We start from the raw sequence: 24,682 nt of genomic DNA, 5'->3' as shown, positions 1-24,682 counted from the left end.
TCGGCGCCGTGCGATCCTCCCTGGCCAGCGCGTGTTCCCAGAAAACGTCCAACACAGACGCCCTATTGTTGAACGCGGTGGCTGACGGTAGAATCACTGTACGGCGCAGGTGAAATGTATCCAGACGGAAAACCTAACCCTAAATGGCTTGCTCTGATACCATATTAGACAAAGGATAATATGGAATATATTTCTTGTATATTCATGATCAGAAAGAGGGTATTTATACACAAGAGAGGAGCCTCAGTCATTAATGGCTCATTATGAGGAGATAATATCCTATCCTATCATATCTGATTTGATCCTATATGATCCTATATTAATTACAATATATAGTTACATATCTTTACAATTATCAACTTTGACCATTATGTCATGGACATAAAAAATTAACATAGTGATTTTCCCACTGGAGAAGCATGCTTCCCAAACAATGGTTGGCTTTGCATATATGGTGACCATTTCAGACATGAGAGGTAAGAAGAGCATCCTAATTCAATATGTTGATATATTGTCTAATCAAGGAACAATGTAAAAAAGTTGGAAAACTAGTGATGTCGGAATGCAACTGGAAAACTAGTCAACTCATGAACAAGCCACCTCAGGTGACGACGTGAGAGTCACGCACTCCTCAGATGGCGACAAAACGCCAGGGTTTGGCTGGTCAGGACCTTGCGACTTCCTCTGGCCAGCGCGTGCTACCACCAGAGGCCAAAGACAGGAGCCCTAAAGGTGGGTTCAAGAACTGACAAAAAGCCAATGTGTATGGCACGACCAAGTGTTAAAACCCTAAAATGCCTGCTCTGATACCATATTAGAAGGAAATAATATGGAATATATTTTCCTGTATTATTCATGATCAGAAAGAGAGAATATATACACAAGAGAGGAGCCTAGGCATTAATAGCACATTATTAGGAGATAATATCCTATCATTTAATATCCTATCATATCTAATTTGATCCTATACTAATTACAATATTTCTACATATCTTTACAGAAATATTTCAGGGGAAACTAGTAACAAGATTTGAAGTGAAAGACTTTGGGACAAATGGAATATTCCTTAGGCAACGAGGTTTCATGATCAAAGAAGGGAATCAGTAACTGACAAAAGATATATTGTTGACTATTTAACTGATACAGGGAAGTTTGGCTGCAAACCAATTGATACACCTATAATGGCAAGAAAGAGTAAGAAGCAAGACAACTGACAAGGAAACTTAACAAAGATGTGTTGGACGGTTAATATACATGTCATGTGCAAAGCCTAGCATTGCTTTTGTCTTAAATGTTGTCAATCAGCACATACACTCACCAAAAGAGGCACATCCAGGAACTATATAAAAGACAGCAGAAAAAAAAAAAAAAAAAAGACATATATAAACAAGATAACATAATTACCTCAATATTTGTATATAGCATTGTAGGTATATATAAACAAGATGTCCAATAACATGTACCTACATCGCTTTATATGAATGACAAGATATTTACATTATCCACAATGTTACATAATCAAGGATCACAATCCGTTCAAAGGTTTAGTGGAAATATCTGCTAGTCATTTCCTTTCTTAAAACATCATTATACTTGGTTCATTCATGAAACACTAGGGTTGAAAGCCAAAAGTAAATTATTGTCATCTTTGTTAGCAATAAGGGCACAAGATTAATCCTTCTCAAAAGATAATATATCCCCACAATCCTAAACAGCAAAAGCCCTCAAGCTCTATGTTCTAGTTCTACACTAGAACAAAATACTACATTCTTCTTCGTAATCACACTGATTCACTACATGGAAACACAATGTCTCCTAGTAAACCTCACATATACCATGGATTTTATCCAATTGACAAATAAAAAGCATCCAATAGTGTACCCATGAAATCCATGCAATAGTTGCTTCTTCAAGCTACTTTCTAAGCAGCGAAGAATTTCTTCTAAAGCCATCCAATAATTAACTATCAAGGAAAACATAAAATAGCTAACCACATTGATGCCACATCTGACATCTTGGAAGAGTACGAAGGAAGTAAACAAGGAAATGGAAGTGGAAATAGAGCAAATACGAGTGGCAATGGGGTTTGAAAGAATGTTTGGCATGTCAATCGAAGTGTAATACAATATTTTATCAATGTGTGCATATATATATATGGCTTCAAGTGCAAATTTACCCTCTCACTCGAGCACCAAGTACCCGGGCTGCAAATTTGGAACTTTAAAATCATAGTGTTAGACAACTAATGTTCACCATTTAAATAGTGATATTGACTGCTAACATTTTTAACAATAGGTGGCAATACTGTTATGATTTTAAGAATAATTAACCTAAACCCTCAACCACGAAGAAGACCAGCAATAACCACACCATCAAAAAGCCACTAGAAAACAATCACCAACACCTATGAAAAATCTAACAACAAAATAGAAATCAAAATTAAAAAACCTAAAAGATGGGTTAGACATTATAAATGAACCCAGATCTATAGTCTTCTTCCACTTTCCAAAGATTCCATCCCCACCTATATCATCCTCCACCATCGGCAAACCCTACCTCAATAGACAGCATAAACAATCAGAGTAGGAACCATAAACAATCTGCACCAACCATTTCCACACAATGAGCAACAGAGCAAAAATTAAAATCAAACATAGAAGCCCAGAAACTAGAAAATATGAAAATCCAGGATGAGGGGAGAAATGGCAATGCAAAAACAGAAAAACGAGTACTTGTTGACATTGTGAAAGAGTGAACAAAGGTAAGAGGTAAAGTAGCAAAACAAGAAATTGTGCCTAGGAATTGCAATGGGTAAGGAGTGATTGTGATTGGCATTAGACAATCGCTAGCACCACCTTCGCCATTGCCTTCTACTATAGGTCCTCCACGACATGTCATCACTACTGCCTTCACCACCTTCACCATCTTCATCATCATCACCAAACCACTTTGCATCATCGTTCAGTGTTACAATCATGTTTAATGTTGAAATGTGAAGGAGAAAATAATGCATTGAGACTTCCGTGGAACTTAGGTAATAGGGTAGAAGCTATTTCTGTTGATTTTGATGGAAGTAGGCTTCCTTGTAGAAATATGGTAATGCCAAACAATGCAAAATATGGATTTCCTTCTCACTTCCATTATGCCCAATTCCTATATAGTAAATGATACAAAAAAGAGTTCAGGACTTGGATTCAATGCTTAGCTTAAGGACTAGCACCATAAGCCCATCCTTGAGACGTGATTTAGATCATACAAATTTAAATGGTCTTTGTTTAAAAATTTTCATGTTCAATTCCTAAGATAAAATATTTTTAAGAAATGACAATAAGAATACAATTTTTTTATCTTATATTTCACCCCTATTCAAATGAAAAAACTACTAACACCTTGAACATAAACAACATATAATATGGACTTTAACAAAAAATATGTGAAGTCAAAACAAGTTGAAAAAGGTAGCTTGCTTTCCATGACATTTTTCTACAGTTCTAATCACCTTCAAATGGCCCACCCCTCCATGGAAATTTTATAGTTCAAAAAATAGGTGCACTACATGATCTAACAGCCAATTTTCCATATATCAGCTAAAAATTCAAGAACATATTTTCACTCAGTTAGAAAGATACCTATCTTACACATTACAAGCTCAACTATCATGAAAAATATTCATAGCCCTAACAATTGCTTAAAAGAGAGGGTGAAAATTTTGAGTGATAATATGTTTAAAGCATCACTCTCAATAATTAGTATATAATCAACACATACAACTAGGATTATGTCATTGACTATTTGTTTCAAGAAAGCTCAATGATGACATACATTTTCCTTCATTCCATACTTCACAACCAACTCAATAAACCTATCAAACCAAGGATGAGGGTTCCATTTCAATTTAGATAACAATTTGCATAATGATAGGAACTAAAGTAGAACCGGAGGAAAATGATGCTAAAACTAATATTAATTCCACAAAATATTTCCTCCTCAAGATCATAAGGAAAATTGCAACCTATAATTCACTCTAAGGATGAGGGTTCCATTTCAATTTAGATAACAATTTGCATAATGATAGGAACCAAAGTAGAACAAGAGGAAAAATGATATGGAAACTAATATTAATTCCACAAAATATTTCCTCCTCAAGATCAGAAGGAAAATCACAACCTATAATTCACTCTAAGCTCACCCAAAAGGCACAAGACATAGCACACTAAAACATGAAGGAAAAAATGACGAAGAATGACTCTATTCTTCCACCCCTAACCTGGGTTTTGAGAGGCTAGTCCTCTCCGCACTACACTTTGAATACAAAATCCCCCCCCCCAAAAAAATCCAAAAACAAAGATACACCCACTACTAATATGAGCCCCAAAAGTGAGTCACACAATTCCTAAAAGACCCCTTTCTAGGTCAGGACTATAGCCAGCCTAAAGTAACTCCAATGCTCAGCATCTTTCTCCAAAATAGAAGGAAGCTTGAGGTTAACACCCTAGACAACATAAAGTATTTTTCCTCTTTCATGTATCTTGCTAATTTTCTTTTTATAATTCTGGGCAGTAAAAGCAATTCTGTCACATAATAGGGAAAGCGAAGAACTCTTGTGCTTCAAAATTAAATGTTATTCGAAAGGAACTAGAGAAATAAATAGGTTACAGCAACCCCATCTTGATGAGGGTGGGAGGCCGAAATCCTAGTGATAGGCCGAGACTCAAGGAGAATCAAAAAATACAAGTGCAAATGATAAGACGGAATAATATCCTTAAATACTAGATTACATTTGAAATTTGAATTTTAAACTAGCACTAATTAGGGTTAAGCTGTTTTAGGCCCATGACCAATTATTCTTTGGTCACCAACATTCCCCCTCAAGCTGGCAAGTAGATATCCAACATGCCCAACTTGCCTCTAAAATTTTCAAGCTTAGGTTGTTCCAGGGGTTTGGTAAGAACATCAGCTACTTAGAATGAGGTGTTTATGTGTGAGAAATCAATAACTCTTTGATTCAATCTTCTCTTTTATAAAGTGTCTATCAATGTCAACGTGCTTAGTTCTATCACGATGAACTGGGTTGCAAACCATCTAAATTGCATACATGCTATCACACCATAGTTTAACAGGTGCATTAACTGTGAATATAAGTTCCCTTAGTACTCAGATAATTCACATGCCTTCACAAACTCCATTAGCTAGGGTCCTTAATTCAGCTTCTACAATACTACTTGATACAACAATTTGTTTCTTACTTTTCCATGTTATAAGACTACCCCATACGAAAGTGAAGTAACCTCCTATTGATCTTCTATCAACACATGTTCTTCCATGATCTGCACCTAAATAAACAACTACATTCCTAGATTCTCCCTTTTGAAGAATATTCCTCTTCCTAGTGTCATCTTTAAATAACTAATTATAGTATAAATTGCCTACATATGATCTTCTTGTGGTTGTGCTGAAAATTGGCTAACTACTCCCACTGCATAGCTTATGTCAGATCTAGTATGGGACAAGTAAATAAGAATTCCCACCAGTCTGTTGTATCTCTCTGCATCAACGGCAACACCATCCTTTTTGAATTCCAAGTTAACAGAGGGGTCTACAAGAATTGGTGATGGCTTAGCTCCTACAACACCGGTTTCCTTGAGTAAATCAAGTGTGCACTTTCTCTGGGAGACAAAAATGCCCTTTTTTGATCTAGTTATTTCCATTCCATGAAAGTACCTTAGGTGTCCAGGGTATTTAGCCTCAAATACCGCAGCCAAAGTCTTTTTCAACCATTCTATTTCTCCAAAATCATCTCTAGTTATCACAATATCATCAACATACACAATTAAGATAGTAATCTTTGTACCTGAGTGCTTAACAAACAAAGTATGATTTGATTGACATTGAATGTATCCTAAACTCTTAACAACTTTTATAAATCTCCCAAACCATGCCCTTGGTGACCACCTGAGCCCATAAAGTGACTCATATAACCTATAAGCCTTGTTAGGACCCCCATGTTCTTTTAGTCCTTCTAGGATCCTCATATAGACTTCTTGAAAATCTCTATTTAAAAATGCATTGTTCACATCTAGCAAGTGCAGTGGCTAATCAATGTCGGTAGAAAGGGATAGCAATATTCTGATAGCATTTAGTTTTGCTACTGGTGCAAATGTATCTTGGTAATCAACAGCTTGGGTTTGGGAGAATGCTTTTGCCACTAATTGAGCTTCAAATTTGTTTATAGACCCATCTGAATTATATTTGATTGTAAGGACCCATTTGCACCCTATAGCCCTATTTCGCCTTGATATTTGCACTACATTCCACATTTTGCTTTTATCTAGAGCCCTAAGCTCCTCATCAATGGCAGCTTTCCATTTAGGATCCTTAACTGCTTCATTAAAATTTAAAGGAACTTTTTCTTCTTTAAGGTTAGTAACAAAACCTTTCATATAAATAAACAACTTGTCATAAGAAACAAAGTGATTCATAGGGTGCATAGTGCACAATACTTACTCCCTTTCTAAGTGTAATTGGCTATTCAAGATCATCAGGTTCTAAAGATTGGGTTGATCCTTGACCTTGCCTTGATCCAAGATCCCCACTATTTGGAGCATCTTCTTCTGTCTCGACTTCTTCAATTTCTTCTTCAAATTCCTCTATTGTAGTTTTGTGTAAGGCATCATTAGGCACTATACTAGGCTCTAATGGTGAAGAACGTGATTTTGGGTCAAGTTCTGGAGTGGAAATGGTTTCAAGTTCAGTTTCATTTTCAGTTTCATAATTTAGGAGGCTTAGGTCTAGCTCGAGTAGGGCTATAGGAAAAGGATTAGGTCAAGTAGATTCAGTTTCTACAATATTTTCAAGTTTTCCAAGACTTAAAGGCTCCCATTCCCTCACATTCTCCCCTAAATGGGAGAGTTGGTGTAGTAGCTTGGTCTTCCACAAATGTGACGTTCATTGTGACAAAATACTTTCAAAGAATAGGAGAGTAACAGTTGCGGCCTCATGGGAACGATGAATAGCCTAAAAGTATAATGTGTCGGGGTTCAAATTTTCCTCCCTCTTTACAGAGGCTAAACATTCAAAAACTTTTGGAGGAAGATCAATGGCAAGTAAAGTGTTCAGGTAGGCTTGGGTAACGAGGCGCATTGGTGTTTTAAAGTTGAGAGTGCACAGATGTGACATGTGAGGACAGCTTCTCCTAAGTATTGTTTAAGGACATTGTGAGTGAACATAAGGGCTCGGGTTACCTCTAGGATGTGTTTGTTTTTGCGTTTTGTCATTCCATTTTATTGAGGGTGTCAACACAGCTAGTTTCATGAACTATGCAATGATCCTTAAGGTAGTTTTGAAGGGTTTAGCTCACGTATTCTTGGCCATTGTCAAACTCCGCCTATATTGTATAGCCAGTCCCAAGCCTGGATAAAGGAAGAGGGTTGTGTTAGGCCCTCGACAACCAACGTAAAAACCCATCGAATCTCATGAATATGGATCAACGAAGTAATTACGCTAATGCTAGATCGTTGCCCAGAAGTGACGCACTATATGGCCCAAGTACAGTGAGAAATGAGCTAGAGCCGCTGCATCGTCGCCCGGATGTAGTGTTAAATGAGCGAGGACTACCGCACTCTCTTGGACGAAGGCGGCTAAAGAAGTTAGTTCGTGAGACTGAGATTAGATTTGGCACTTGGAATATTGGGACGCTGAATGAAAAATCTATGGAAGTAGCAGGAGTTGGAGGGACAGAAGGATTAATATCTTGTGCCTCCAAGAAACCAAATGGACTGAAGAAGCTGCCAAGGAACTTGGAGAGTATAAACTTTGGTATACAGGAAAGGTGAGTGCAAGGAATGGGGTTGGTATCATCGTTGATGGAACATGAAAAAGAAACATGGTAAAGGTTAAAAGGTTTGAGGACAGAATAATATCGTTGAGAGTAATTGTTAGAAAAGATACTATCAATATCATTAGTGCCTATACACCTCAGGTTGGGACAAAGACACCTTAAAGATAAGTTCTAGAAAGATATGGAGGGGTTAGTTCAAAGCATACCACTCGAAGAAAAAGTTTTTATCGGTGGGGACCTTAATGGACATGTCAATAAGGAAGCAGACAATTCAATGGGACCCATGGTGGTTTTGGTTTTGGGGAGCTTAATAGTGGAGGACAATCTATTCTCGACTTTTCTCTTGCATATAATCTTAAGATTGTCAACACTTGTTTTAAAAAGCGAGATGAGCATTTAATCACGTACAAAAGTGGTCTCAAAATCACAGATTGATTTCTTTTTTGTTAAGAATCCAGACAGAAGATTGTGTACTAATTGCAAAGTGATTCCAGGAGATGGGGTGACGGCCCAACATAGAGTATTTATTCTTGATGTACGTTTTAAGAGTACCAAGCAAAAACACCATCAAGTGGTAAAACCCAAGATTAGGTGGTGACAGTTAAAGGGTGAGAAACGTGAGTTATTCAAAAGGACCCTTTTGGAGGAAGGGATTTGGGAGTCACAGGGAAATGCAAACATGATGTGGGAAGAGATAGCTATAAGGGTTCGTTTGGTAGGTAAAGAAATTTTGGGAGAATTCAAAGGTCCTGGTCAGAGAGATAAGGAGACTTGGTGATGGGATAAGAGTGTGCAAAAGAAAGTCAAACAGAAAAGAGATTGTTTTAAGGCCATACACTTGTGCAACAGTGTAGAAAACCGGGAAAAGTATCAGTTGGCTAAAAAAGAGACGAAAAAAGCAGTAAGCGAAGCACGTACTAAAGCTTATGAAGGGTTTTATTAGGAGTTAGGAAAAAAGACAGGAGAAAGAAATATTTACAAGATTGCAAAGCAAAGGGAGAGGAAAAAGAGAGATCTGGACCAAGTAAAGTGTATAAAGGATGAAAATGGTAAAGTGTTAGTTACTGATGGTGATATTAAGGACAAATGGGAGGCTTATTTTTACAAGTTGTTGAATGAGGGAAGCAATTATGCGACTCAGGACTTACAAGACTTGCTAATTAACGAAGATGATCAGAATTTGGCTTTCTACCGCAAGATCCGTATCGGAGAGGTTAAGGCAGCTCTCAAGAAAATGGACAATGGAAAAACCGTTAGGCCTGATGGTATCCCTATTGAAGTTTGGAAATGTCTGAGAGATGAGGGTGAGGCGTGGTTAACCAAGTTTTTTAATGAAATTTTACGTTCTAAGAATATGCCGGATGAATGGAGGAGAAGCATTTTAGTTCCTATTTACAAGAATAAAAGAGACATTCAAAACTGTGCAAGCTACAGAGGGATAAAACTTATGAGTCATACAATGAAGTTGGGAAAAAAGTGATGGAATATAGGTTGAGGCTAGAGACTTCTATTTTAGAAAACCAATTTGGATTTATGCTAGAGAGATCCACTTCGGAAGCAATCTATTTATAAGAAGGTTAATGGAAAGATATAGAAGTAAAAGAAGGGATTTACATATGGTCTTTATTGACCTGGAAAAGGCTTACGATCGTGTGCCAAGAGAAGTAATGTGAAAGGCTTTGGAAAAAAAAGGTGTACGAGTTGCTTATATCAAAACCATACAAGATATGTATGAGGGGGTAACTACCAGTGTAAGGATGCCTGGAGGTGAGACAAAGGACTTCCCTATTCAAATTGGCCTACATCAGGGATCCTCTTTGAGTCCGTACTTGTTCAACATTGTTCTGGATGTTCTAACCGAACCTATTCAAGAAAAAATCCCAAGTCCATGCTTTTCGCAGATGATATAGTTCTCATGGCGGAATCAAAAGAAGAAATTAACACTAGATTAGAGTTATGGAGAAGGACTTTGGAGTCGAAAGGTTTCTGCTTGAGCAGGAACAAAACAGAATATATGCATTGTAATTTTGGGAGGAGGCAAGGTAATGGGCATTTGGAGGTGAAGATGGGGGAGCAAATCATTCCTCAAATATCAAAGTTTAAATACCTAAGATGCATTATATAGGAGGATGAGGAAATTGATAGAGACATTTCTCATAGAATACAAACAGGCTGGTTAAAGTGGAGGAAAGCTACCGGAGTTATTTGCGATAAGAAGGTACCTGAGAAACTTAAAAGAAAATTTTATCGGACTGCTATAAGACCGGCTATGTTGTATGGTAGTGAATGTTGGGCAATAAAGGGAAAACAAGATTACAAAGTTGGGGTAACAGAAATGAGGATGTTGAGATGGATGTGTGGTCATACAAGAAAAGATAAGATTCGAAATGAAAATATCAGAGCAAGAGTCGGTGTGGCACCTATCCAAGAGAAAATGGTTGAAAATCGCTTAAGATGGTTTGGACATATACAAAGAAGGCCATTAGAAGCCCCGATAAGGAGGGTGGATCAGACAAGATGGAGTTCCATAAAAAGGAACAGAGGAAGACCAAGAAGAACGCTTAATAAGGTCATTGAACGAGACCTCCTAGTCAACAATATATCTAAGGACTGGGTTGTTGACAGAACACGATGGCGTCGTGTGATTCATGTAGCCAACCCCACCTAGTGGGATAAGGCTTGTTGTTGTTGTTGTATTCTTGGCCATTGTCACTGCAAAGTGTCAACATTTGTGTTTGATCATTTTGTGAAAGTTGATGAATGTGGAAGGAAAATCAAATTTTTCTTTCATGAAGGGCACCCACGTGAGATGAGAATGGTCATCAATAAAGTTAACAAACCATTTAACATGAGATAGAGAAGGTATTCTAGAAAGTCCCCAAATGTCACTAAGTTAGGTGAAAAGGTTCTAAAAATTGATGTGAGTATGGTTTGTAAGTTGCTTTGGTTTGTTTGCCACATTGACAAATATCACAAATGAAAAAGCAATCATTTTTATTCATAAGATGTGGAAACACCTGACACATCGAAAATTGGATAGCTTACCTTATAGTGCCATAACAATGCCTCTTTATTTGCACAACCAGTAGAAAAAACTGAAGAAAACTTCACGATATTTGATTGAGAGTGGGATTTACTTCCAAACAGTAGAGATCTCCTAGAATTTCAGCAATGCCAATCGTCTTCCTTCTCCGCAAATCCTAAAAAACACGTTCAACAAAGGTGAAATAAACACCCCATTCCTAGCGTTGGGTCATAGTTTTTACATGTAGCAAACTACATTTTAAACTCCGGGTGTAGAAAACATTATACAAAATAATTTCAGAAGTCATATGAACAATCTCTAGCCTCTTAGCCTTCAAGGCTTTCCCCTCTGCTACTTTCACAAATATATTGAAGGGACATGGCCTTATATCTGTCAATAATTCTGAATTTCCAACTTCTGGTGCTATCCACAATCTCCTATGATGCACATAACCTTTTAGAGGTAGTATTGTTTTACCTATGTAGGCAATAAACCCAGTTGCAACTGTATCTTCCTGGGAAGGGTATTTTGCAAGAACCCTTCTAAGTAGGTCTGGCTCTTTGTTGAATTCTGATTCACACTTCCCTTTAATGGCGCCTAAGTATCCTCAGCCTTCTTGCCTTCCTCTCTTTGGAAGCTTCCCATTTAGTTTCCAACAAACTTCTCTCATCGGACCTTTTTTTCAACAATGATCATGCCATCTGTTCTACTTCTTGTCACCTCGCGTTGCTCCTTTGGATACTAAAGCACTCAACTGGAATGCCTCATTTGGGCTGTCACCATTAACTAACTTCTTTCGGCTCTCTTTTCTTCAGACAGTGAAAAAGACATCACAGAGTGGAGAGCCTCCAGGCCCCATTATTGTCCCACGGATGTCTTCAAAGGAGGCATCCAATCCAAGAAGAAATTTGAAAATCCTTTTTTCTTCTTTGATTTTGGTATAAAGTGCTGCATCTCTAGTGCACTTCCAAGCATGTGCCTCATAAGCATCAAGTTGCTGCCATCTAACAGATAATTCAATGTAATATTAAGCCATTGAAAGGTTGCCTTTTTGGAAATCATGCAGAAATCCTTCAATCTTTATGATGGCAGCTTTGTTTTTTACAGCAGCGAACGTATCTTTAGTAGCATCCCACACCTCTCATGCTGTTGGAAAGAAAGAAAAGTAAGAAAAGTGGGCGCTGATGTCTGTAGTCATGGAGTTGATAAGCCATACCTATGCCATTGAATTTTCAACTTCCCAATCTGCATATTGTTCATCGGTGACTACGGTTTCTCCACAACTCTAGAAAGATATCCATGCTTGCCTTTGCCCATGATAAAAAGCCACACATTAAACAACCATTGGAGATAATCCTCCCCATTGCTAGGTCTCGATTGAGCTAGGGTTGCTGGTCACAGTTGCCGCCAAACCAGTCAGGTTAGTTGGCAGGGTATTAGGGTTAATTCAGTAGGCCCATGCAAAATCTAATCATATTGCTCTGACACCATGAAGAACTCTTATGGTTCTAAATTAAGTGTTATTCCAAAGGAACTAGCAAAATAAATAGGTTATAGTGACCTCATCTTGATGAAGGTGGGAGGCCAAAATCCGAGTGATAGGTCGAGATTCTAGGAGAATCAAGTAACACAATTTCAAATGATAAAACAGAATAATATCCCTAAATACTATTACATTTGGATTTTGAATTTTAAACTTGCACTAATTAGGGTTAGGGTTTTTTAGGCCGTGATTATTCTTCAATCACCAACAGAAAGTTCCCCCTACACCCTATGAACAATAAACTTAGATCATGATTCGACACTCCAAAAGCACTTATTCACAAAATTCAAAAAAAAAAAAAAAAACTCTTCTCACATAATTCATGTTCTGTAAATCAAGACTGAAAAGCTACTTTTAAAGAATCCTACCACCATTCCAAACAAATACTCAGGCAATCACATCGTAGAAATTTGAGGATGTGCTGTGCATAAAAATATGAGGATGTCTTATTGTCAACTAATCATATTTTAGAAATTTGAGGATGTGATGTGCATAAAAATATGAGGATGTCTTATTGTCAACTAATCATATTTTCTTCTCTTTTGAATGCATGTCTTTCTTTATTATGAAATTGATATAGTATTGGTTTCAACCCTACAAATAATCTCACTTTTTACTGCTAATTCCATGGATCATAATAAGCACCTCATACAGAAGCATATATCCCATCCATTCGGAGATGATGACATCAACCTCTTCATCTATTTCAACATCCTGCAGAAAGGATATCTAATGTTAAATAAATTAAGAAAAAGGTTCCAATTGGCAGATATAAGATAGAAGCAAATTAAGATGATATCACAGGCCAAAGTAGAAACCATCAAGCAACATCAATTAAATATTACACGCCAAAGTTACAAATATTTTCACAGAAAACGGAAATCATCACTCCCAAATTCCATAAGAATTTTATCATTTCCAGCATAACTTTACACTTTTTTCATACATTCTATGCTGTTTTATTATCCAACTCTAATTTCAATCTCATTTATCGAATGTTCTTTTTTCCCTTTTCTTGTCAGAAGAAGAAAATTCATGCAAGATTCTAGATCACCAACCATGATAAAGCTTATCTATCTCACACTAGGCCATACTTCAATTTTCTCAAGTGAAGGAAACCAATCCATGAATAAGCAACAGGAAGAGCACATGAGAGATGCATGCAGAATTTTGAGATATCTGAAGAAGACACCTAGCATGATGGTCCTTTTTTACCCAAAGAAAAACCTAAAGTGTTGTAGTCTAATCAAATGCAAATTATGCTGGGTTAGTTACTGATAAGATGGCTACAATAGGTTATTGCAGTTATAATTGGGGTAACCTAGTGACGTGAAGAATCAAGAAGCAGCCAATAGCGGCCAGGAGCAGTACAAAAATTGGGTATTGAGCATTAGCTCTAGGAATATGTGAAGAATTGTGGATCTAAATATTACTAAAGGATCTGAAAATGGACTTGCAATATGATCACAAGTGGAATTGCAAAGAACCATATTCATGGTGACCAAAGTAAGCAAGTAGAGATTTTTCACCATTTCATAAAGGAGAAAGTCGATTCAATGTGGCTGATCTACCTCACGTGCATTCCAATACTCAAATTGCAAATCAAATGAAGCTGGGAATTATCAACATATATTATCTAGCTTAAGCAGGAGTGTAAGTGATTTTAAGACCCAATGTCAGGCCCATCTGGATAATCTGACTTATGATCATGTTAACATTTATTAGGTATCTATTTGTAGTCATAATATCTTAGAATCTTGTATTTGACTTTTGCTGCATTACCGTTTAATTTTCCCTTGAATTTCAATTATGCGAGTGTTTTGAAATCCAATTTACCTTTAAAATCATATTTGAAAGTAATAAAAATAGATTCCTAGAAAAACATCAAAAAACAATAACAAAAAAAATAACTACAGCTACATGGTTCTGTTTCTTCATAACAAAAACCTCCACTACTCCTTTCACATGTGAAGTCTGACAGCTTTTTGACCAAAATTACTATCCTTAAGATAAGCACATACCAACTCAGTCTTTAACTTTGATTTACACAGACAAAACAAGCACTTCCTTTATTTTTTTTCCTGATAAAATCAAAACTTTGGAATGTGAATAAAAGGTTTGATTATTTAGATGCTAAACACCAAGTTGATAATTTAAACCATCATAATCAAAAATTGAAAACTTATACTGGTGATCAGATTTTCAAAAATCGGCCATTGATTCAAAGAAGCCTACCTCAACTCGTCCATGCAATACAATGACAATATCAGATAGATTATTCGCTTTCACTACTTCATTTGCCTGCTTACAAAAGAAAAGGATCAATTATATCCAACAAGTCAAGCTCCAAATGCTACTACATATTATAAACATATAAGAGAAAGCCTAAACCATCAAAGTTGCTTAATGGAGAAACAGAAGCAAGTAGCAATCTGTTAACAATTAAAGTTGATCTTTGCTTTTTCCTCCCTATCTAGGCACTTCAGTTGTCGGTTCTTTTAATGATTGTGCCTCTTTTAATGATTGGGCCGTGTCATGTTATTATATCGTTTCATGTTTATCAAGATCCATGAATAACTAAAGAATTATTCTAAGCATCTTTGGTCAATCATTATTGTGGAAACAATAACGAATTAAGACTAGTGTGATTTTGATTCATAATCATGAGATAAGGAACATGGATTGGATCACAACTGTACCTCATTATAGATGTGTCAGAGCCCTCAAACCTCGGATCACCCTAGATTTTTAAATGAGGAACATTGTGCTTTGACATAATCAAAAATTATCTTTAAGGTTGTGATTGAGCAGAGCAGGATTTATGCAGAGAAAGATGAGTGATTAAGATGGGATTTGTCCCCCTCTATGATGCTTGTAAGTTAGCAACGCGTGTTGAAAACTCCTATTCCCCAAAAACATACAAAACTAGACAACCTTTTGCTATTGTCCATAATGATGTCTAGGGCCCCTCAAGAACTCCCAAAACAAAGTGGTTTCTCACTTTTATAGATGATCACACGAGTCAGATGGCTGCTCGTAACGACAAATAAAAATGAAGTCATTGAGACCTTTAAATCATTCCATTCCTCTGTTATTACACAGTTCCAAACTTCCATTAAAGTCCTCAAAAGTGACAATGATAAAGAATATTTGAGTTCTCCATTTCAAAATTTCCTCAAATCATGCAATCCATCACCAAACCGCTTGTGCTTATTCACCTAAATAGGATGGGTAGCTAATAGAATAAAAAACAGAACCTTGTAGAAGTTGCTAAGGCCATGATGATTACCAGCAATGATCCAAGTTTCTTCTAGGGTAATGCCATTATTACATCAGCTCAATAGGATGCCCTCAAAGGTACTGAATATTGCTACTCCCTTACAAAAGTTTCTTGAATCCTATCTGCTGGTAACGGGCATGCAGCTACCTTATGGGCCTTCCCATAAGCTGCCCTGGTTTTCCTCTTGTGCATGTTGTTATTACCTCCTAAATCGGATACGTACTTATTGCCTATTATTCTAGTTTATTGTTCCTAAAATTATAGAAAGAATTCCAGGGATTAGATCAGGTTTGATTCTATCTATTCCTCTTTATATGTAATCGATTTCATATCAATAATACTCATGATTACCCAGAAAATATTTCACTATCCATATTCACTTATCATTTTAAACATACTGCAAAAAGTTTTTGGGGGCCATGTGGGAAGTGCCAAGTTACAACCTAAAGCCCTGAGATGCATTTTATTAGGCTATTCACCTACTCAAAAGGGCTATAAATGCTACTGTCCAGATTCCTGAAAAATGTGTCCATGAATGTTACTTTCCAAGAAGAAAAACACTTCTGCCAAAAATTGCCCATTCAGGGGAAGAAAAAGGGAGATGGATGGCTAATTTTGGACTCAAGCAATGGTATCCTATTTGTTGTTCAACCTAATAAACCTGAAAACACCAGAATCGCACCTCACAGACCATAACTGCAGACCTGGAACTGACAGAATCTGAATTGATTCGAATCTAGCCCAGAATGGTCTAGCCTGGCCCAACCAGATCCAAACATAATTCTCAGCGTGATTTTACCTTTAGTTTAGAGGCCCAAGAGGAAGAGGGAACAAGTTCTAACACTATTGATAAGTCTGGAAAATGTTCACAACAGTTCCAGACTGCAAAAGCAAAAAAACCAGCAGATTGAGGAGGTAGAGATCACCACCATTCCTGAACACAGGCAAGAAGTCAACGCTGATAAAAATCCTGGCTATGATGATCTCGGCTCGCCTGTAGCTTTGAGAAAGGGAGTAAGGATGTGTACTAAACCTATTCAGAGATATGTTTCACATGGAAATTTGTCTCCTCCTATTCGAACCATTGTGGATAACCTTTCAACTGAAAAAAATGCTTAAAAGTTTTTGAGAAGCTATGGCAGGTCTGAAGAATTAAGTTGTAAATGAAGAATTAAGGGCTCTTAAGAAGAACTAGATATGGAAGATAACCACACTTCCAGAAGGAAAACCTCAAGTAGCAAATAGGCGTTTGCTATTAAACACGATCCTGATGGTAATCTGAGCAGGTACAGGGCTAGACTGGAAGCAAAACTGAACACTATCAAGCCAAAAAAAAAACAGAAAAAGAAAAGAAAATAGAATCTTAATCAATTACAAGCCCACAATTAAAAACTCAAACATAAACACTAATAAAGGGGGGAACAGCTTATAATAATTAAAGCTATGATATTTTACAATTACCTGCAAGGCAATGTCACTAGCATCAATTGCATACACCTGCCAAGGCAATCATACAGCTGATGTCATGTTTGTAAAAATTTCAATAATGTCAAATTCAAAGTTTGACACGTGATTTTAGGCTTTAATTTTGGGGACTCAAAAAACATTGCCTGAGAAATACATTAATAACAAGCTTTAATCATATAGACTGGGAGTGAAAACACTGAAGTTCCTCCGTGCAAGTGAGATATGACAAAATAATTGAGCAAAATACATAAAAGAAAACGATGAAAAGGAAGCCTACCATTTATGTACGAATGTAACCAAGAAGCATCTTCATATTGCACATTTGAATAAGGGATGTGAAAACTGAACAAATCTCTATAGGAATTCATAAAAAGTACATTGCAGTCATCTAAAAAGAAACCCAAACACAACATAACTCAAACATTGATGAGGAAGCATCTGGTTGGATTACAACAAAACTTTTCGAGTAAATGCCCTACTCCATCACTCCATTAAAGCCTAATTACTTTATTTTTTGTACAAGTGTCAACCCCATGTTTCCCAATTTCATTTCTACTTTACCTACCACAACCATGAAAATAAAAAAATATAGTAGTAAGAAATGAGGAATCACCATCTTTTTGCATATCAACTGTTAAGACACCATATAATGCCCTCTACATAGTGAGATCACCATGAAACTTGAAACAAATAGACTTGGTCTGCCCAAAGAGTGCTTTGTCCCTACTTCCCCCCCCCCCCCCCCGCGCACATCATTTTGGATTCAAGTAGTGGTGAGATTCAGAATGAGTGAGAATGGGCCAATAGGAGCCACTAATGAACAAATAGAGGTGCTTCAACAAATGTTTTGCAACAAAGGTTGACTTCAAACCAAGGAACAAAAAATCGAACTGAATCAGCCAGTTCAACAAGAAAACCAATGAACCGGCCTCTTGGATTTGACCAACTGACCCTTAAACCAGTGCCTCGACCAATTTAGTATCCAATCCGATTTTTTGTTCCTTGTTCAGGATTTTCAAGCCTCTTGGACCCTAATACCATAAAAAATGCCCCTATGCTTCATATTATTCATGGAAATGGGTGACCACATAAATAGGAGGAAAATGGCAATAGACCAGCCATCAAATCCCATTAGAATAATAGGAAATGAAAACATAAATTAGTGATTAAGATTACAGAGCTAAAAACTATGAATAAAAAGTTGACTACATAATCATATCCCACCAGATTATGCCAAGAAACTTTCAAAATCATACAAATAGCAGTTAATTTAGATGAGAACTGCATGCCATATTATCAATGAGTATTCGGCCAAATTATTCATGGATGTGATAATACGGAAAAAGGTCTGCATCCTGAAATTTATGACAATGAAGGACACTTGAGCAGCCTTTACCAATAAATCTTATAAAGTAAAAAGGTATACAACTCTACAGATGCATCTTATAAGGCATAAAGCCATACTATATACTTTGTTAAGAATGACAGCTATAACTGTTCAGGCGATTAAAAGAATGGTGTAATCTAGCACGTAATAAGAGCATTTGAATGGAAGACTCAATCAAAAATCTCTAACAAATTACTCCTTTTACCTCCCCCCCCCCCCAAAAAAAAAAAAAGAACAGAAAAAAAATTGTAATTTATGAAGCACATGCTGATGTGATGACCAAGGACCACCATGGAAGCTTCTCAAATAAAATTTATTTTATCAAAATAGAAAATCTAAATTTATGAAAAATAAGATGATAATAAGACAAATGGACTGCCACGAAAAGTCCCCTATGCTGTCACTGTACAACAAAATTAGAGGCCTAGAATTCTCTTCGACTGTCTTGAGGAAATTATTTTGCACTCTTTGTCAAATAACTTCCTAATTTTGCTCTCCTGTTTGTTTTTCTTTCTGGATTACAAATTGACTACATATTTATTAATTATCTCTCACCAAATCAAAAAGATTATCACTTAATTAAGCTACTTCAAACTTGACGCAAAAATACTAATTCCTAAGCATAAAGAAATATAGATTTACAAATGTCAGTGAGCTTACCCGCTTTGCCCCAGCTTGAGCACAAAATATAGAAAGGATGCCAGTGCCACATCCAACATCCACTACAACCTGCAGGAGAAGAGCTACTCAGAGGAAAATAACAAGAAAAACTATAAGCAGAAGAGAATCTTCCAATAGTTAAAAGTCCTGCATTTTAGCAAATCCCTCATTCATTAATGCTCCTGCTTAATTTCTAAAGAAAATCGTGAAGTGATTGGAAGTCTTTGAACACCCTTCTGCATCTTCATTTACGGAGACTAAAACTTGGTTATCAGGTCAAGTAAGAGTGAGGCAAGCAGACATATCGTCCCCTTTTTTTTCTTTTTTACTTTAGAGGCTTATATGCATATACTATCTATTTACCTCGACAAGATGGGTTTCTAGTATCCCATTCTATTCTTTTACCCCTTTCCCTTTTCTAAGGTCAGCCAAGCACCAGTGTCTGCCACATATATTCAAGGCAAAAATGCAAGTGTTCTTCGCTTCACTCTGAAGCACTGGACACAGAATATAGTGATATCAATGTCCAACATGCCAATACTTCTAAATATAGGTGTGTCAGCTTTCCATATTTCTCCATCAACTTGTTTGTGAATTATTTTAACACAGAAACCACCAAAAAAAAAATTAAAATGAAAAAGTAAACCTGAGAAATTTCATATTAAAATTAGCAAACTGCTGGAAACCTGGAGGAAAAATCTCAGAATCTGATCTCTGTCTTCTCCATTACTTTTCTCATGTAGCAATATAATTTAGGGATCTTGAAAGAGTTTGGTTAACCACATGAAAAACAACTCAACTACAATCAAATCCCATGAAAGAGGAGGATCACTGCTTATATGATCCCCACTTAATCTAATTTAAATTGTGAAATACCAAAAGTGACAACACATGATGATTAAATCATTAAATCAATGATCCATTAATCTAACAAATCAGCTGGTGTTTCTTTTAGGCCTTGGTCCATCTTTAAACATACAGTCAGAATTCACAAAGCACACAACTCCAAACAAAACCATAATCACATATATCACAATGCACCAGCAATTTCTGTTTTAATACCGTGTTATAAAATAAAACACAATTCTATGCCCAACTCAACTAACAACTTGTGTTTGCTAAATTACTTTTCCTGCAATATAACTCTGGAATTGAGTGATTGCTGATCTATAAGTTTCAGTCCGCACCCGATCCTGTACAAAACAGAAGGACAAAATTTAGAAACTAAAAACTAAAAATAAAATAACTGTAGATCTTAAAATTACATTACTGAGCATCGCATCACACTTTGAATTAACCAAGAGATCTTGAAAATGCAGTTCAACTTTTACACCATAAAAACCCCAAAAGCTATCAAGTATATATTAAATGGGAACTCCTCAACAAACAAAAGAAGAGTATAAATTTCATCGCTTCTGCCTACCTATGATGCAAGAATGGGATTTTTCCAGTCAAAGAAAGGGCCCTTACCTGAGATTCACAATGCTCCTAATACTTTCAACACTGGACCTAGACCTATAGCCTTTACCAAACCTACTACTGGACCTTAAACTAATAACCTGTACCAAGAACCCAAGATCAACAACAGCCAACATAAACCCAAGACCAACTGATAGAGACCAAGAAAAAACAGTAGACAAACAATGCTGAAACTGATATTAATCACACAAAATACTGGGTTCAATACAATATATAACTAGCACAGCTCACACGGGAACAACAAAGAAAACTCAACTCACCAACACACTGAAATACAGAGAAAATGATGAAGAAAGACTCTCTTCCTCCACCCCTAACCTGGCATTCAAGAGGCCAGCACTCTCCTCACCAAACTCAGTTCACAAAATAAGTCCCCCCTTCCCCTGAGAACCCAACAAATATTAATAGTCCAAAAAGTGATCCTCACAACCCCCAATACAACAGTTTCCTAGGTCAGGCCTATAGCCACCCTAGAGTAACTAATATGCTCAATAACTTTCTCTAAAAGACAATAGAGCTTGAGGCCAACGTCCAGGATAGCAGAGAGTGATTTTACTCTTTCATGTATCTTGCTAATTTTACTTTTATAGGTCCATTAAATAAAGCCGATTCTATCACCAACAGTGAGGTGGATGCTCAACATCACAAGGCAGAAATGAAAGCAGTGGCACTCTTCAGCCCAACGATTATATTGTTGTATTCCAAAAGTAGGAGGAATCAGGAAATCGGGGCCTATAAACCTCTCAAGCAAGCTAATTCCTCCGCTCAAGCCCAAGTAAGGATATTCTTGCTGATAAAGATTCCTGGAATTTCATATTGCTTTGAAAATGGGTGTTAGGTCCTTTATTAATCACCCTATTAGAAGTTATATATCATGTGATAATGTTTCTAATTGTCAAGCATCTATGACCCAAATTTCATGTAAGAAAGTTCATAGAAATATCATTAAAGCTTTGCATCATAACAGACGGAGATAGGGGATGGATGCTCTGTTGAGTAATGGAACTTAGGATATTACTCATCTTTCTGGAGGAAGGAAGACAATTGAGTGTAAACGGATTTTCCACACCCAATACTATGAAACTATGAAATTTACTATTACGTACCTTCCATGACCATAAACAATTAATTCATTGCCTGTTTGTCTATAGACCAATGTCTTCAAAACCAAAGAAGTATGGCACTAATTCAAGGTTTAATAGTTGGACCAAGGTCAGCCCAATCTTAGTTAAATTATCATATTTTAAATAAAATATATGAAAAATAAAAGTAACTTAGGCAATATTTAATCATAATGATAGAATTAGATTAGATAAAATTCATCAATGTATTTCTTCTTGATTAAATTAATATACTTTTTGGCCAAAAAATAAAATACTTTTAGTTTCATATTGATTACTTTAAATAAAAATAACAACGAAAACAAAAACATCAAAAAGGTGAATTTTAATTTTAAGTAATATAAAAACTAAAAAATATGTGAGAGAGAAAGAAGGAGATCTTTCCTAATTTGAAAAATAAAAATCAAACCTGCCAAGTACTACTAGAATCACTAGGCTCACCTAGCCACAAGAATTCTTAAACCTAAAATTGTAAAAAGTTGTCTTGGTGAATGTGTTGGTTGGGGTTGGAAGGTCAGAATGATTGACATTGTCGAAGGGTTAGGGAAGGAAGACGAGAAGTGAGATTAAAAAGTAAAAAGACATTTCGCCCAGTCCCCTTCCTCGTTAAGTCAAAGTCTCACACTATTCTTTGCACTGTGTCTCCCGCAGCTACTCCTCTTCACAGAGAAGTCATGTCTCCATGTTGCAAGTCAGGTCATCTTGCATGCTCTCTTGACACATTTGAGTAAAGGGAGAATGACAATTCACGACCTTATATGAAGGTTAATACCAAATTGGGACCTCAACACAACTTAAACTCCCATGAGTTAATCTTCCTCTTGGCGGTCATTTTCTTACTATTTTCTTCTTATTAGTCGATTTACTTCATATTCCATTCTCTCGTTTCTTCATTAGTTTTTCCTCTGTGCTCTCATTTCTTGGCGGTCATCTGTGATGTTCTGCTGTGTTCTGCTGTGTTCCTCTGTGATGTTCTTCTCTCATTTTCTTGGATTAACCCATTGGTTTTACCAGTTTTCATCAGTTCAAGACTGGTTCTACTAGTTTTCTATTGGTTTGGCTTTCGGCTGTTTCCCTTATAAGTCCAAACAAGACCAGAGTTCAATCTAGTTTTGACCACATTGCTAAAAACTTGAATCGTAAGCTATTGAAGTGGCTCAATCCAAGGGAACAGTGCAAATTTCTAAGATAATAATATAAACCTTTAAATTGGTATGTATTTGTTTTTTTTCTGGATAAAAGATTGAATTTTGTCCAGAGAAAAATGATGTAAAACACAATGATTATATATCCTCCCAAGAAAACAAAATTACATGTTTCAGAATATATATATATGTGTGTGTATATGTATATTAAAAACTGAAAGGTAAACATGCAACAGCGTTAACATGGTTCGTCTGCATATCCGAGAGGTTGTCCCCCTCAAAAAATCCTTGGGTAAAACACCATAAAGAAGCTCGAAGAAACTATACGCCCATTGATCATCTAAAGAAAATGACACAGCTCTCAAAACACAACATATTGTTCCAAATAACAGCCAGACCTTTAAATAGGACAAGAAGACACTAAGAAAGACAAGAAGCTTCTCGAGAAGATATTCTCCAAACAGCGACCCGTTCCAAATGACAATGGCACTAATAGTTTCTCAAAGACACTAACAAAGACAGGCATCTTCATACCACGCTACCGCTAATTTCATAGAGTAATGCTCAAAGAGATAGCAATTTATGTTGTCTGCAAGCACTAGCATACAGCCAATTCTGCTTATGGCGTACCACTCACTTCAGCAATGCCATTGAATACCAAATTCCTAAATCATGCTGTCACGTTCGTAGACTTGCAACGAGCATGGTAACCAACTAAAAGGCCCCATTTACAGAAAACTGTCTCTCACTTGATAAAAACAAACAGTCATGAAGAAACGAAGTCCTTCAACTGTAAAGTTTAAACTAAATAATAAAGATTAAGAAAGAGATTTCGACCTTGATCATCTCCTCATGGATACCAACATGAGCATAAGAATGGAAATAGGCCATGTCGAAGTCCGTACAAGGAGGTCTGTGTTGTCGCTGCTGCTGCTGTTCGCAAACCCTAAGGCTACTTCCGCCGTCTGTGGAATCTCGTGACCTCCGACTTCCACGGCGGACTCGCTCTCTGCGACTCATTCCCGGCTGCTGCTGCTGCTGCCGCCGCCGCCTATGATAGCCGTTAGTGTTACTGTAATTCGGACTCGAATTCATCCTTCAAAGTCACTTGCCTTTCTTTCACCTCCCCAATGACAGCCGGGTTCAAAGTACCGGAAGCAGTTTGCGAGTAGCCGTGTTATTATTACTACTCCGCTTATACACATTAGTACAAGGGCTAGGACCGGACGAGTATTATGACCTTTTTTTTGCGTAGCCGTGTTATTGTTAAATGGGAAAACTAATATGGCGCTCCCTATATTTTAACTTGATGTTGAATCAAGTCCCTAGAGTTTCTCTCTTTTTTATTGGCTCCTCCAAATTACCTCCGTTAAAGCCGTCACTCCCTCACACCCAAAAAAATTCCATAACATTGCGAACGGTGTCAATTGCAAGACATGTGGCTTATAGAATATACCCAACAAACACGTGTTATATGTTGCCACCTCAAAGATTCACCCCTTCGGTATCTTCACACTAAATTGTTCTCTTGTTTCTAAACCCCCCTCTGCCTTTCTCACCTTGAAAGCCATTAAATTTCTCAAGTAGAAACCCGTTGTTGATTGATATTTTTGAATAAACGGATTTATTGATGATTTATTTTATCATAATCTTTCAAGTCAAGAAGAGACATCCTGATGGGTTCTGTTTCTTGGTTTATCTATTATATTTGAAGGCATTCAATCTTCTTATCTTGCTC

The 24,682-nt window shown here is 36.7% G+C and overlaps 1 protein-coding gene across 1 annotated transcript in view; it reads right to left on the bottom strand.

The window, feature by feature from the left end:
• Nucleotides 1-24,148, bottom strand: part of LOC114757144 (probable protein arginine N-methyltransferase 6) — a 42,161-nt gene extending 18,013 nt beyond the window's left edge. The window contains exons 1-6 of the mRNA XM_028946136.1: nt 23,782-24,148; nt 20,327-20,392; nt 19,200-19,268; nt 17,147-17,182; nt 14,641-14,706; nt 13,051-13,119 (exon numbers count right to left, since the gene is read on the bottom strand). Coding sequence (XP_028801969.1) covers nt 13,051-13,119; nt 14,641-14,706; nt 17,147-17,182; nt 19,200-19,268; nt 20,327-20,392; nt 23,782-24,039 — 564 coding nt within the window. The 5' untranslated portion in view covers nt 24,040-24,148. The remainder of the gene's footprint in view (nt 1-13,050; nt 13,120-14,640; nt 14,707-17,146; nt 17,183-19,199; nt 19,269-20,326; nt 20,393-23,781) is intronic.
• Nucleotides 24,149-24,682: the final 534 nt, after the last annotated feature.

This window comes from Neltuma alba, unplaced genomic scaffold (assembly GCF_004799145.2).
Source record: "Neltuma alba isolate B1F8T4 unplaced genomic scaffold, ASM479914v2 tig00010569_pilon, whole genome shotgun sequence".
Lineage (NCBI taxonomy): Eukaryota > Viridiplantae > Streptophyta > Magnoliopsida > Fabales > Fabaceae > Neltuma > Neltuma alba.
This window is presented reverse-complemented; position numbering and strand designations above follow the sequence as displayed.